Genomic DNA, 13,328 nt, shown 5'->3' on the forward strand with positions numbered 1-13,328 from the left:
ATCTGAATTTTGAACAATCCCCACCAGTGGAAATATCCACTCTATCAATTTACTTGATAACTGAATGACTTTGATCTCTATCGAGCTGCCTAAGGTTATCACCAGGAGGTAAATTGCCTGCACAGGTAAAAGCTTAAGTAAAACTGATTGTCTCTCCATAGGCTACTGCATGTTCAGAGGAAAGTCGCGATGTTATGCAGTGCTACAATAGAATGACACTTCCAGAACTTCAAATGAAATTTGATCTCAATGTGAGTAGATTTATTTCAGTGATTGCTTCCTGTCGGTACACATTGTACATTAGATGTTAAGAATGATATCTAGGTTAATACTGAGGAGAAATGTAATGATTGATTGACTGTCTGGTTCCAGATTTGTCAGTACTGTTCAGATTGGTTCCATTGACTCTGACAGATTCTCTTTATATATCATTCTCCCATCTGTATACTTTTGCCACCACATAGCCTTCTATATGGATACGAATCATTGTAATCTTCAGCTCATGAATATCTCCTTCACTGTGTCAACCATTGTGCCTTTGGGTGTTTTAAACATTCTTGTTATCTGTGTCTTTCTGTCAAAGAAGTGAGAATATTAGCTCTTGATGAGAATATGGAATACCTTAACTTGTTCATAGATTTTCTTTTGTGCTTTGCTTTCTGTACACCTTCTGGCAAGTATCATTATTGGTAGCTAAATCCAATTTGTATCATTTTAATATCCAGTCTCTTCTGTGGTATTATTGAACAAACAAGTATTAATTACCCAATTCTTTGATTCATGGCTGTGCCTCCAGGGATTTAACTGGACACAGTTTCTTCAAGGGATTCTGGCTAGCGTTGATATTGAAGTCCATCCAGAAGAAGAAATTGTGGTTACTGACACTGACTATCTTCAGAAACTCAAGCGTATTCTCCCAAAATACTCAAAGAGGTAAAGATACCAGATTCTAAATTGTTTTGTCATGATTTGTGAGATTTGCTTCAATTTCATTTTAGTAATTGGAAATGTTCCGATCCCATTCTGTAGACAAACTCACATTTCTATTGCAATAAATCACCTTGCCTATCCTCTCAGCAGACATGACCAAAGTAAGCTCAAAGAGAAGCCAATGGTGGCTACCCATTTTGCTGCAAATAAAACAATGTTTTACCAAAGAATATTATTTTCACACTGAGATGAAGCAATAGAAATATAGAAAACAGGAGTATGAGTAGGCCATTCTGCCTTCGAGCTGCTGTTCCATTCAATATGATCACGGCTGATCATCCAACTCTATTCCCTGTTCCAGCTTTGTCCACATATCCTTTAAACCCCCTAGTCCTAAGAACCATGTCTCACTCTTCCCCAGGGCTCTACATTAATTGTTTAAATTCCTGCCCTTGTTGATCTTACCAAAATGCAACACCTCACATTTATCCGAATTAAACTTCATCTGCCACTCCTCGGCCTATCGGTTCAATTGATCAAGATCCTTTTGATAGGCTTCTTCACTGTCCACTATATCACCATGATTTGGAGATGCCGGTGTTGGACTGGGGTGTACAAAGTTAAAAATCAAACAACACCAGGTTATAGTCCAACAGGTTTCAGGGCGGCACGGTGGCACAGTGGTTAGCACTGCTGCCTCACAGCGCCAGGGATCTGGGTTCAATTCCCGCGTCAGGCGACTGACTGTGTGGAGTTTGCACATTCTCCCCGTGTCTGCGTGGGTTTCCTCCGGGTGCTCCGGTTTCCTCCCACAGTCACAAAGATGTGCGGGTCAGGTGAATTGGCCATGCTAAATTGCCCGTAGTGTTAGGTAAGGGGTAAATGTAGGGGTATGGGTCGGTTGCGCTTCGGTGGGTCGGTGTGGACTTGTTGGGCCGGAGGGCCTGTTTCCATACTGTAAGTAATCTAATCTAAAAGGTTTAATTGGAAGCACACTAGCTTTCGGATGAAGGAGCGTCGCTCCGAAAGCTAGTGTGCTTCCAATTAAACCTGTTGGACTATAAGCTGGTGTTGTGTGATTTTTTAACACTATATCACCAATTTTGATGTCATCCACAAACATACTAACCGTGCTTCCTATACTCTCATCCAAATCATTTATATGAATGAGAAACAACAGTGGACCCAGCCCCAATCCCTGCAGAACACTGCTGGTCTCCAGTCCAAAAAACAACCTTCCACCTGGGCATGACCTAATTCTGTCCGTATATGCTGTGGTTGTATAGAGGTGATTGGAATCTCTTTGAATAGTTTAAGACCATTGACATCGTTGATAACCTAGAGTACAAAGCAACTTCATGTAAGCATGTTATCGTGTCAGTCACTAACGTTGTGCAGGCATATTCAATCCATTCATGTGAGATGGTCTTGCCTGGACATCCTGTTGACCCTTAGTCTTTATAGTAAACCTCTCCGGTTTTTGACTGATTTTTGAACTCCTTTACATATTTGAAGAGAGTCATCTTTTTAAAATACTCAATTATTTTTCCATATACAATGCCTGGAAAAAGGTAAATGCAAAATCATTTTAACAGCCATTTCTATGCTTTGTTTATATTGGACTTCAGCTACCAAATCTAATGCTTTTAACTCTCTTGTATTTTTAGTACTCTTCAGAACTACCTAGCTTGGCAGCTGATCTTGGACCATGTTAACAACTTAAGCCGGCGCTTTAAGGATGTCCACGCCAACTACCAGAAGGTATACAGCCGTTCAAAATCTTTGTTAAACTTTGCTGAGTTATTATTTGTCCATATAATATTTGTTGTTGCATATCTTAACTATTTCTTTTTCATTCTTATATGCTTTGATCGCACTTGCAAAAGATATAGATGATATTCATGTGGATAAAGTAAATGAATTTAAAGTATTGCAGTTTGTTTAGAATTTGTAAGAAATTGATGGGTTCACACTCTGCTAAAGCTTCTACTGTCTCCCAACCTCAGATCCGAACCATCTGATCTACCACTAACTGCTCCATGAATCCTTTCTGGACCACAGAGTCTGTACCCCACTCATGTTTGTGTTAACTCTTCCAAAGTGAATTTGAGCAATTGATTCTGGATTAGTGGTGCTGGAAGAGCACAGCAGTTTAGGCCGCATCCAAGGAGCAGTAAAATCGACGTTTCGGGCAAAAGCCCTTCATCCTGATGAAGGGCTTTTGCCCGAAACGTTGATTTTACTGCTCCTCGGATGCTGCCTGAACTGCTGTGCTCTCCCAGCACCACTAATCTAGAATCTGGTTTCCAGCATCTGCAGTCATTGTTTTTACCTTGAGCAATTGATTGTCAACTGGAAGGGGAGCTAATGTTTTGCAATTGGAGAATTATTCTATCTGTTCCAAGAAGAGATGACAAAAGATAGAGGAGATTAAAAAAAAAGATATGTGCACCAAAAGAGAAGAAATGCAGAAATAAAAGTTATGAGACAATCAGCGTGGGATAAAGACAAAATGGGAGACTCTAAGATGTTTCACTCCTCTGCTAAAATGTTAATGGATTTATAAAAATCCAATAAAATTGATGTACACATTTGAGAAAGAAATATTTGTTCCAACATGTCTGTCCTGACATTTTAAAACAATTCAGAATTATTTTCCTCGTTGAATATTTTGCCAAGTTTCTCCTTCAAGATGCAATCATCCCCACCTCAACACACGAGGAAAAGTAATCCACTCTTGAAATAATCAGCTCCATAAAGTTTTAACAAGTTAGTTAGTCTGTTTAAATGTACACAAAGAACTATGAACAATTCCATTGACCAATGTGTGACTCGAGAAAAATTAAATCCTACTGAAAGAAAATGCATAAAAGTGAGTGACTGAAAGTGTTCAGACATGCACAGTAATTTCAATCAAAATCGATGTAAACATCAGAGACGTACCACTCCCCTTATAAATGTGGACATCTAGTACATTTTAGCTATTAATCATAATTAGGACATTTCCTCTGGGTTAAATATTGTGTTTGTTTTAATCCTATAGAATGTTCAGCTTTTAAATGTCACGTATTAATATGTGTTTTCACTAAACAGCAACACCCCTGCACCTCCTGATATTCAATACATTCTGCAAAAGTCAGAAATCACCAGGTTATGGTCGAAGGAGTAGCATTCCAAAAGCTTGTGATTTCAAATAAACCTGTTGGACTATAGCCTGGTGTCATGTGATTTCGACTTTGTCCACCCAGTCCAACTCCAGCACCTCCAAACATTTGTTATTCATGTTCTTATCCAAAAGTCTTCTAAACGTAACTGTACCCACATTCACCACTTCCTCTGAAAGTTCATTCAACACACGAATGATTGTTGTGTAATAAAACTGCCCCATATCTTTTAAAATCTTCCTCCTCTCATCTTAAAAACATGCTCCCTAGACTTGGAGTCCCTCACCCCAGGGAAAGAACACCTGCTATTCACCTTATCTATACTCCTCATGATTTTATAAACCTTTATAAGGTCACCCTTCAATCTCCTACGCTCAAGTGAAACAAATTCCAGCCTGTCCAACCTTTCCATATAACTGAAACCCTCCATGCCAGCAACATCCTGGTAAATCTCTTCTGAATCATCTCCAGTTGAATAATATCCTTCCTATGACAGGGTGACCAGAACTGCACATAGTACTCCAGAAGAAGCCTCACCAATGTCCTGTACAGCCTCTAAATAATGTTCCAACTCCTATACTCTGAGGTCTGAGCAATGAAGGCAAGCATGCCAAATGCCTCCTTAACTACCCTATCTACATGTGGCACAAACTTTAAAGAATTGTGTACCTGAAGCTCTAGGTCTCTCTGTTTTGCAACATTACCCAAGGCCCTGCTTTTAACTGGATAAGTTATGCCCTTTTTTGCTTTACCAAAAAGCAATACCTCAGTTTTGTCCAAATTACACTCCATCTGCCACTCTCCAGCCCTTTAACCCAATTGGTCAAGATCAGTTTGTAAACTTAAATAATCTCCTTCACTGTCATGTGAAATGGAGAAGATTAGTTTTCTTCTTTAAAAACAAACCACTGCTCCATTAAATACATCTCCTACCTCCAACTTCTCAGTCCAGAGGTATGCACACTCAAATTTATTATCCCACTTTTTGACCTATACAATGATCAGAAGAACTGACTTTGTTTATTCATTCACGGGATGTAAACATCGCTGGCTAGCATCTATTGTCCTTTTCTAATTGCCCAGAGGGCAGTTAAGAGTCACCCACATCTAGTATCTTGGTTATGTAATTTTGACATTTTATTGACTTTGTTGATTGTTCAGGTTGTAAGTTTGCTCGCTGAGCTGGAAGATTTGTTCTCCAGCATTTCATCACCATGCTAAGTAACTTCATCAGTGAGCCTCCACTGAAGCATTGGTGTTCTGTCCCGCTTTCTATTTGTGTATTGTGTTGGGTGATATCATTTCCTATTCTTTTTCTGAGAGGTTGGTAAATGGGGTCCAAATGGATATGTTTGTTAATGGAATACCAGGCTTCTAGGAATTCCTGTGCATGTCTTTATTTAGCTCGTCTCAGGATGGATATATTGTCCCAGTTGAACTAGTGTCCGTCTTTGACTATGTGATAGTTTGTCATGCCTTTTGGTGGCCCGCTGGTGCTTATATATCCTGGTGGCTAGTTTCCTGCCCATCTGTCCAATGTAATGTTTGTTGCAGTCCTTGCAGGGTGCTTTGTATATGACATTCGTTCTGCTGGCTGATGGTTGGAGGTCCTTTAGATTAGTCAAGAGCTGTTTCAGTGTGTTAGTAGGTTTGTGAGCTATCATGATGCCAAGGGGCTGGAGTAGTCTAGTCATCATCTCCAAGATGTCTTTAATGTAGTGTAGTGTGGTTAGAGTCTCTGGCCATGTTGTGTCTTCTTGTTTAGGTTTGTTGTGTCAGAATCGGCAGACTGTGTTTATTGAGTACCCTTTGTTCCTGAATATGTTGTAGAGGTGTTTTTCTTCCTCAACTCGTAGTTCCTGGGTGCTGCAGTGTTTGTAGCTTGTTTAAATAATATCCTCATGCAGCTCCATTTGTGGGGTTGGTTGATTGTTGCTCTGCACTGGTGGCCATGTTTAATGTGAGTCTATTGGGACTCAGTCTAGTTTCACTTCACCAGTCGCCATTGGAACACTATTTTTATCTTCCAGTGTGATTGTTTGCATTAAATTTGATTGTCGTTACTCTACTCATTCACATATCTTAGCCATTTCGTTCTGTAGTTTCTGTGTTTAATTCCATTTCTACCTCCTAGTCATTTATAAATTTATCATTTTGTCTTGAATTTCAGAATTCAAGTCACATGTCAATGAGAGTTGATGAGTTATCAGGGATGTTTAATGTTTAGGAAGGACAGTTAAGAAGGCAAAGGAGGTGGGGTTGTGTTGATAATAACTGATGGGATCAGTACATTGGCAAAGAAGGTTCTCAGATCAGAAGAACAATGTGAGAAATTTGTTTGAGTGGAGCTGAGAAACAGCAAGAGGCAGCAAACGTTGGTTCAACTTATTACCAGGCCATCAAACAGTGGAAGTAGTGAGGGACATGGCATTAATTTTGAGATATGAGAAGCATGTAGCATGGGCAATACAGTAATCATGGGTGAGTTCAATTTGCATATGCTCAGGTAAACCAATTGAACACTAAAGCTGTGGAAGGCATGTTTCTAGAGTGTGTTGGGGAGAGCTTTATAGAGCAGTTTATTGAGGAGCCAATTAGAGGACAGGCTATTTTAGTCATAATATTGTCCATTGACGAATGGCTAATTAATAATCTTGCTGTAAAAGAACCTTTAGGGATGAAGCAGATTCATCAAATACATAGAATCTGCACTGACCCTCTGAAGAACATTCCACCCAGACACAGCCCCCAATCGTATTCGATTGCTGCAATCCCACATTTACTTTTTCCAGTCCACCTGCAGGTCTGTGGACTGCGGGAGAAAACTGGGGCACCCCGTGGAAACCAGTGCAGACACAGGGAGAACATGCAAATTCCACACACACAGTCACCCAAGGCTAGAATTGAATCCAACTCCCTGGTGCTGTGAGGCAGCAGTGCTAACTGAGCCACTGTGTTGTCCTTCTTCGGATCATACATTGAAGGCAGGACTGCATATAGGCAATGGATAGTGTTTCAAGAGCTATTACATCGCTTATAGCAACTGTACATTCAACAAGATGCAAAACCTCTGTCTTTGAATATGTTTAAGGGTTAGGTAGATTTCAGTTTGTCAGTGGAATACATAGTTGAGACAGAAATGTTGCTAAAAAGGCATTGAAGTGTTCAATCATAATAAATGATGAAGGAGACTTCATGGGTTGAATGTCATATTTCTGTTCATCATCCAGATATTTTCCAAATCAATTTTTTCCTTACATATCAATTATTCAATTGGAAACACAGGTGATTTACTAGTGGTGGGTTAATAGATGGGAAAAAAATTATCATGAGTCATTTAGTAATGGGGAAAGAAATGTTCAGTTGTATGAGAGCAGTTCTGGACATAAAAGCATAACAAAAACAAACCAACCTGTTCAGGCCCTCTCCATATCTCCCCCTCATCTTTGATAGTCAGCAAAGCCTTTACTGGGTTTTGCAAGTAAATTAACCAATTAGAGAACACTGGTGGGTTAATAGATGAAATAAATGCCACAGATGATTTGGTGAAGGGAAATAAAAATATTTAGTTGTGTGTAAGAGCACCTTTGGATATAGAACAGAAGAAAGAATGTCAACCTGGTCAAAGATGCTACCTCTGGAGCAATTCTAATATAAAATGTGGCCTCATGGTTCATTAGTAGTGTGCCACTACCAAGGCACTACAAGAGCCCCTATGTTCCTAATCCAAATCACTTATGTCAATTATGAACAGGAGTAATCCCAACTGAGCATTGACATACTTCACTCTGTAATCTGTCCACAAACTCCTTTAACAACTATTCATTGTTGTCTCGCCTGCAGCAAATTTGTCTTTATCCATTCCCAGAGTATAACTTGAATCACTTCAGTGTTTTGTTTCATTGAATGTCTTTTAAATCAAACTGCTATTGAAGTTTGAAAATAGATGTACTCTGCCAGAGACCTGGGATCAATTCCCACCTCAGGCGACTCTGTGTGGAGTTTTCACATTCATCCCCATGTCTGCGTGGGTTTCCTCCGGGTGCTCCGGTTTCCTCCCACAATCCAAAATAATGTGCAGGTTAGGTGAATTGGCCATGCCAAGTTGCCCGTAGTGTTAGGTGAAGGGGTAAATGTAGGGGAATGGGTCTGGGTGGGTTGCACTTCGGCGGGTCGGTGTGGACTTGTTGGGCCGAAGGGCCTGTTTCCACACTGTAAGTAATCTAATCTAATCTAAAAAAACTCTATACAGTCAAATTGCATTGTTGGTTGCTTATAGATACACTAAAGGCAAATCACTGATCGACTTCCCAATCTCCTCCACAAATTCAGCGTTTTTTTATCACCACAAACATTTTAGAATTGGAATGAGTCAAAACAAGAGTTTAGAGATTGGTCTTTATAATATGAGACCAATGCTCATTAAAAGCTATTTACGACAGGTTTCTTGACTTTCCTCCTATGGTTTTTATCCGTGAGATGTTCTCGAATCTGGGCCTTGCCCCTTGACATAGTTACACCAGTGAAAGAAAGCATGAGCATAAATTATCATAAAGTAGAAGGAAGAAGCCTTCATCATCTCTGCATCAATGCCTTTAAAAAGCCTGTATATAATTGGACCATAAGATGCTGAGTCACATTCCTGAAACAAATTAAAAGTACATCCCGAAAGGATCAAACTGTTCTGTCATTGCAGCAGCTGCACCAATATTAATCGCTGCAGTTTCTGCCATCAGTTAACATCATCACTGCTGGCTAATTGACAAAGATAGCACTCAGCACCAACCTATGTTTCTGTCTCAACAATCCTGTGACATGCATTTGTAGCAAATTTCAACTTTAAGAATTCTTTGGCAAACAAAGTTCTCTTGTTACAAGCTTTATAAGAAATTTCAAATTTAGATTTTAAAGGCATCAAGGCTCATGGGCAGTAAGCAGGAATATGGTATCGAAGATCAGCCATGATCACGTTAAATGGCAGAGCAGGCTTGAACAGCTAAATCGCCTATTCCTGCTCCTGCTCTCTATGTTATTGTGTTAAGTCATTCTCAGAACTATGGAAGTTTGGTTGCAGATCAGAGACGAAGGACCAAAAAGGCATTCATTCATATTCTGCTTTTCATGACCATCTCAAAATGTTCTAGGAGAAAGTGAGGACTGCAGATGCTGGAGATCAGAGCCGAAAATGTGTTGTTGGAAAAGCGCAGCAGGTCAGGCAGCATCCAAGGAGCAGGAGAGTCGACGTTTCGGGCATGAGCCCTTCTTCATTCCTGAAGAAGGGCTCATGCCCGAAACGTCGACTCTCCTGCTCCTTGGATGCTGCCCGACCTGCTGCACTTTTCCAGCAACACATTTTCATCTCAAAATGTTCATAGCCAATTCAGTACCTTTAAGTTTAATCACTGGTAATACAGGAAACACAACAGTCAGTCCACACACAAATGGATTGAGGGATATTTCTTGGCCAGGACATTGGAGATAACTCCTTTGCTCTTCTTCAAAACAATGTCTTGGGACCTTTGGTCTCCATCTGTTAGGAAGACTGGGCCTTAGTTTAACGTTTCATCTGAAAAGTGGCACCCCAGACAATGCTTCACTGGTAGGTCAGCCTGGATTTATGTGCTCAGATCTTTGGACCAAGAATCCTGAGATGGAGGTGCTACCAACTAAACCACAATCATCACTGAATGGTATTCGAGGTTTGAAGGATAAAATAGCCCAGACCTGTTCCAATGTGAGCATGACTAGCAAGGCCAGACAGTCCTGAAACATGACTAGCAAGGCCAATATCTGTGGTCACTTAAAATTTCCTTAAGATTGGGGTGATGAGCCTTCTCCTTGAACTGCTGCAGGTGAAAGTACTGCAACAAATAGGCAGCAAGTGCCAGGATTTTGGTCCAGTGATGATGATGGAATAGCGATGAATGTACAAATAGGGATGGTGTTTAACGTGGTGGAGTGCTTAAACCTGAAAATGTTCCTATCCTAGCTGTCTCTGTCCTTTTTGGTACTGCAGTGGAGATCACGACAGAATGTTTGTGAAGTACCGTCGAAGAAGCTTTCATTTGTTGATGTAGTATAAATGGTGCTTGCTGCAGCCATGTCACACCAGTGTTGTGGGGAGTTTGGGTGATGGGAGGCCAGCCAATTAAGCAGACTGCCTTTTCCCGCATGGTGTTGAGTTTCTTGAGTATTATCGCAGTTGTGCCTATCGAGACAAGGGGAGACGGTTCTATCATATTCCTAACTTGCACTTTGTAGATAATGGAAAGGCCTTGAGAATACCTAGTGGCTTATCCACTCAAATAATTGCAATATTTATGTGAGGGTTCTAGTTGTTTCTGATCAATTGTCATGTTTTCTGTGTTGTTAGAACTCAGAAAGCAAAATAAATCATCTCTTGTGGGATAACCCCCAGAAATAACTTACTGGGCAGTATACTTTCATAGTGAAGCCATGCCACATCAAAGGATTTTCATGAGATCAGCTCGTCATTCCTGATTAACTTGAATGACTCAGTAACAAATGCAACAGGTCAGCCAGCATTTATTAAGATACAAGACATGTTGACATTTTTAGGACAATTCTATTAAAACACAACAATAAAAGTTGTTATTAGAGTCTGAATCCTTTTAAAAAGTTGCTATAAATCTGAAGGCTTTTACAAATTTATTTCTTGCGTATGTAAGGTTGCTTCATTAGACTTTAAGACTTTATGACTTCAATCAGAAAATGAATAAGGAGACTAGAGGGCGTTATTCAAAGCGTAGCCAAATAATTTAAGCTCCATTATGTGCTGCTTATTTACATGACTGCAGACAGTAGTAAATATTATTTGAAATATTGTGTAAGCAATGTCTTTCATGTCCAGAAACATTCAACCAGAAGTAGATTTAAATTTAATGCTGTTATTAATGTTTTGGAAAAATACCTCTTTGTGACAAGAAAGAGACCCTCTGCATTTTGCATTTCATCACAAATTGCTAAATGATTTGTGTGATTTTGCTCCGCCAATAATTTTGTTCATTTTTGGTTTGGCTTTCTATAAGTTTTGAGAAACTGTCATATTGTGCTTGGTCAAAACGATTGAGCCACAGAGAATTAGGACAGAAAATTTCAAAACCTAAAGATTTATTTGATGACGAGATTTTAATTTCTGCCGTGCTGTTCAATCTCAGACTTCCAAAAAGACAACAATTCAAAGCACAGAATCACATTTCTGGTGGCAGAAAGTCGTTTCTAGAGTTTAAGTATAACAAAATATTTTATTGTTTTGTTTTCTCTTTTTGTTCTCTTTCTCAATGTTTATTTCTCTTTGTTTAACTTGACTCTAATTTATCCTTTAACTTTATCCTTCCTGTTTCCTTCTCTGTCCTTAAATTTTGTTTACAAAACCGGTAGACTGTTAGTTCCGTTATATGGTGATGTTCCAGATGCCCGACTGTGTCACTGCCAGCTTGTGCTATCAACATTTTCTGATGAGAAATGCAAGTCCAGTATCGGAACTAAATCTGCAGAATGTACGCAACATAGGCATTCATTATTTTGTTGACACAGCTCTGCCCTAAGGAAATCATTGTTCAATTGATAGCTTTCTATCTCAAATCAATTTCAATTACTCAATGTTTATGTATTCAGAAAAAAGCTGGATTGAGTACTTGCATTTTCTGCTGTTAATATTTTAAAGAGCTGGTTGATTATAGGACTGGAACCAAAGTATTTTTTTAAGAAAGTTATGGATGAATTAACTTTTTAAAAAATTTCATACATAACATATGACTAATTGGTTCTCCGCAGCATTTGCTCTGGGCAATTTTTTTTTACTTCATTAATGGGATGTGGGTGACACTGACCAGGCCAGCTTTCATTACCAATCCAGCTTTCAGAGGGCAGTTAAGAATCAACCACATTGCTGTGGATCTTGAGTCACATGTAGACCAGACCAGGTAAGGATGGCAGATTCCTTCCCTAAAGGCCTTTGTGAACTAGATGTTTTTTCCTAACAGTCAGCAGTGGTTTCATGGTCATCATTAGATTTCTAATTCCAGATTTTTATTGAATTCATATTCTACCATCTGCCGTATTAGAATTTGCACCCAGGTCCTGAAGATGTGACCTGGATCTCTGAATTAACATTCGAGCGATAATACCAAGAAGCCATTGCCTCCCCTATAATGGACATTGAAGAGCCATTGGCTGAAATGAAATGTATGGAGAACCCTTGAGGATAGGCGAAGGGGCATGGAGGTTAGGGGAGGTGTGAGGTGTGATGGCTACAGGGCTCTTTTCTGTTTTGCTGTTTTTATTGTCTTTGGGATGAAGTTGCAAAACATCAACACAGACCTTTTAAATTTTCTGCCATGATACCCAGTAGCTACCTCTGCACTGGGACATAGCACCCATATTCCTGGAATGAAAATCCCACCTTAGCAGGCACTTTCTCCTCCTGTGTCAAGTTAGGACGTTTACCGTATCTCACCATTCATCTCGAAGATGAAAACACACTTGTTTATAAGTCATTCCTGTATTTTTGGGCATTACATTGGATTCTCATCAAAGTTATGAAAGAATTGATGTCCTGTGGAATTTGGAAGCCAGTAATTATTTGTCCTGGAAATAATATTTGGTGATGCCGATATTTAAAACGTGGCATTTCTCTCATCCCTATTTTAGTGTAGATTTCAATGCTTGAAATAAAGAGCTCGGTGACTACATTATATGGCTGGAGGGAGGAACATCATCTGAAACTTTCATCGATTGATATCAATAACAACCATCCTTGGACTATAATAATTGCATCTTGTGCTGAAATATTTTAGAGCATTTAAATAATTAAACATTCCATCAATCTGCACCTGTAATGTTTCACAGGAAGGAATGATCAGCTTGTGTGTTGTTTAGGTTGGATTACTTACAGTGTGGAATCAGTCCACTCCGACCCGCAACCCACCCAAACCCATTCCCCTACACCTAATAGTACGGGCAATTTGGCATGGCCAATTCACCTAACCTGCACATTTTTGGATTGTGGGAAGAAACTGGAGCACCCGGAGGGAACCCGCACAGACACAGGGAGAATGTGCAAACTCCACACAGAGATTCACCTGAGGTGGGAATTGAACCCGGGTCTCTGGTGCTGGGAGGCAGCAGTGCTAACCACTGTGCCACTGTACCACCCACATGTCTGGTGTATTTATTAAGAAACACCAGAATACTGAATGAACCATACTTCAA

The 13,328-nt window shown here is 39.8% G+C and overlaps 1 protein-coding gene across 1 annotated transcript in view; it reads left to right on the plus strand.

The window, feature by feature from the left end:
* Positions 1-13,328, plus strand: part of mmel1 (membrane metallo-endopeptidase-like 1) — a 57,635-nt gene that overhangs the window by 23,896 nt on the left and 20,411 nt on the right. The window contains exons 9-11 of the mRNA XM_060852170.1: positions 162-251; positions 797-933; positions 2,598-2,691. Coding sequence (XP_060708153.1) covers positions 162-251; positions 797-933; positions 2,598-2,691 — 321 coding nt within the window. The remainder of the gene's footprint in view (positions 1-161; positions 252-796; positions 934-2,597; positions 2,692-13,328) is intronic.

The sequence above is a fragment of the Hemiscyllium ocellatum genome, chromosome 37 (genome assembly GCF_020745735.1).
Source record: "Hemiscyllium ocellatum isolate sHemOce1 chromosome 37, sHemOce1.pat.X.cur, whole genome shotgun sequence".
In the NCBI taxonomy this organism is placed as follows: Eukaryota; Metazoa; Chordata; class Chondrichthyes; order Orectolobiformes; family Hemiscylliidae; genus Hemiscyllium; species Hemiscyllium ocellatum.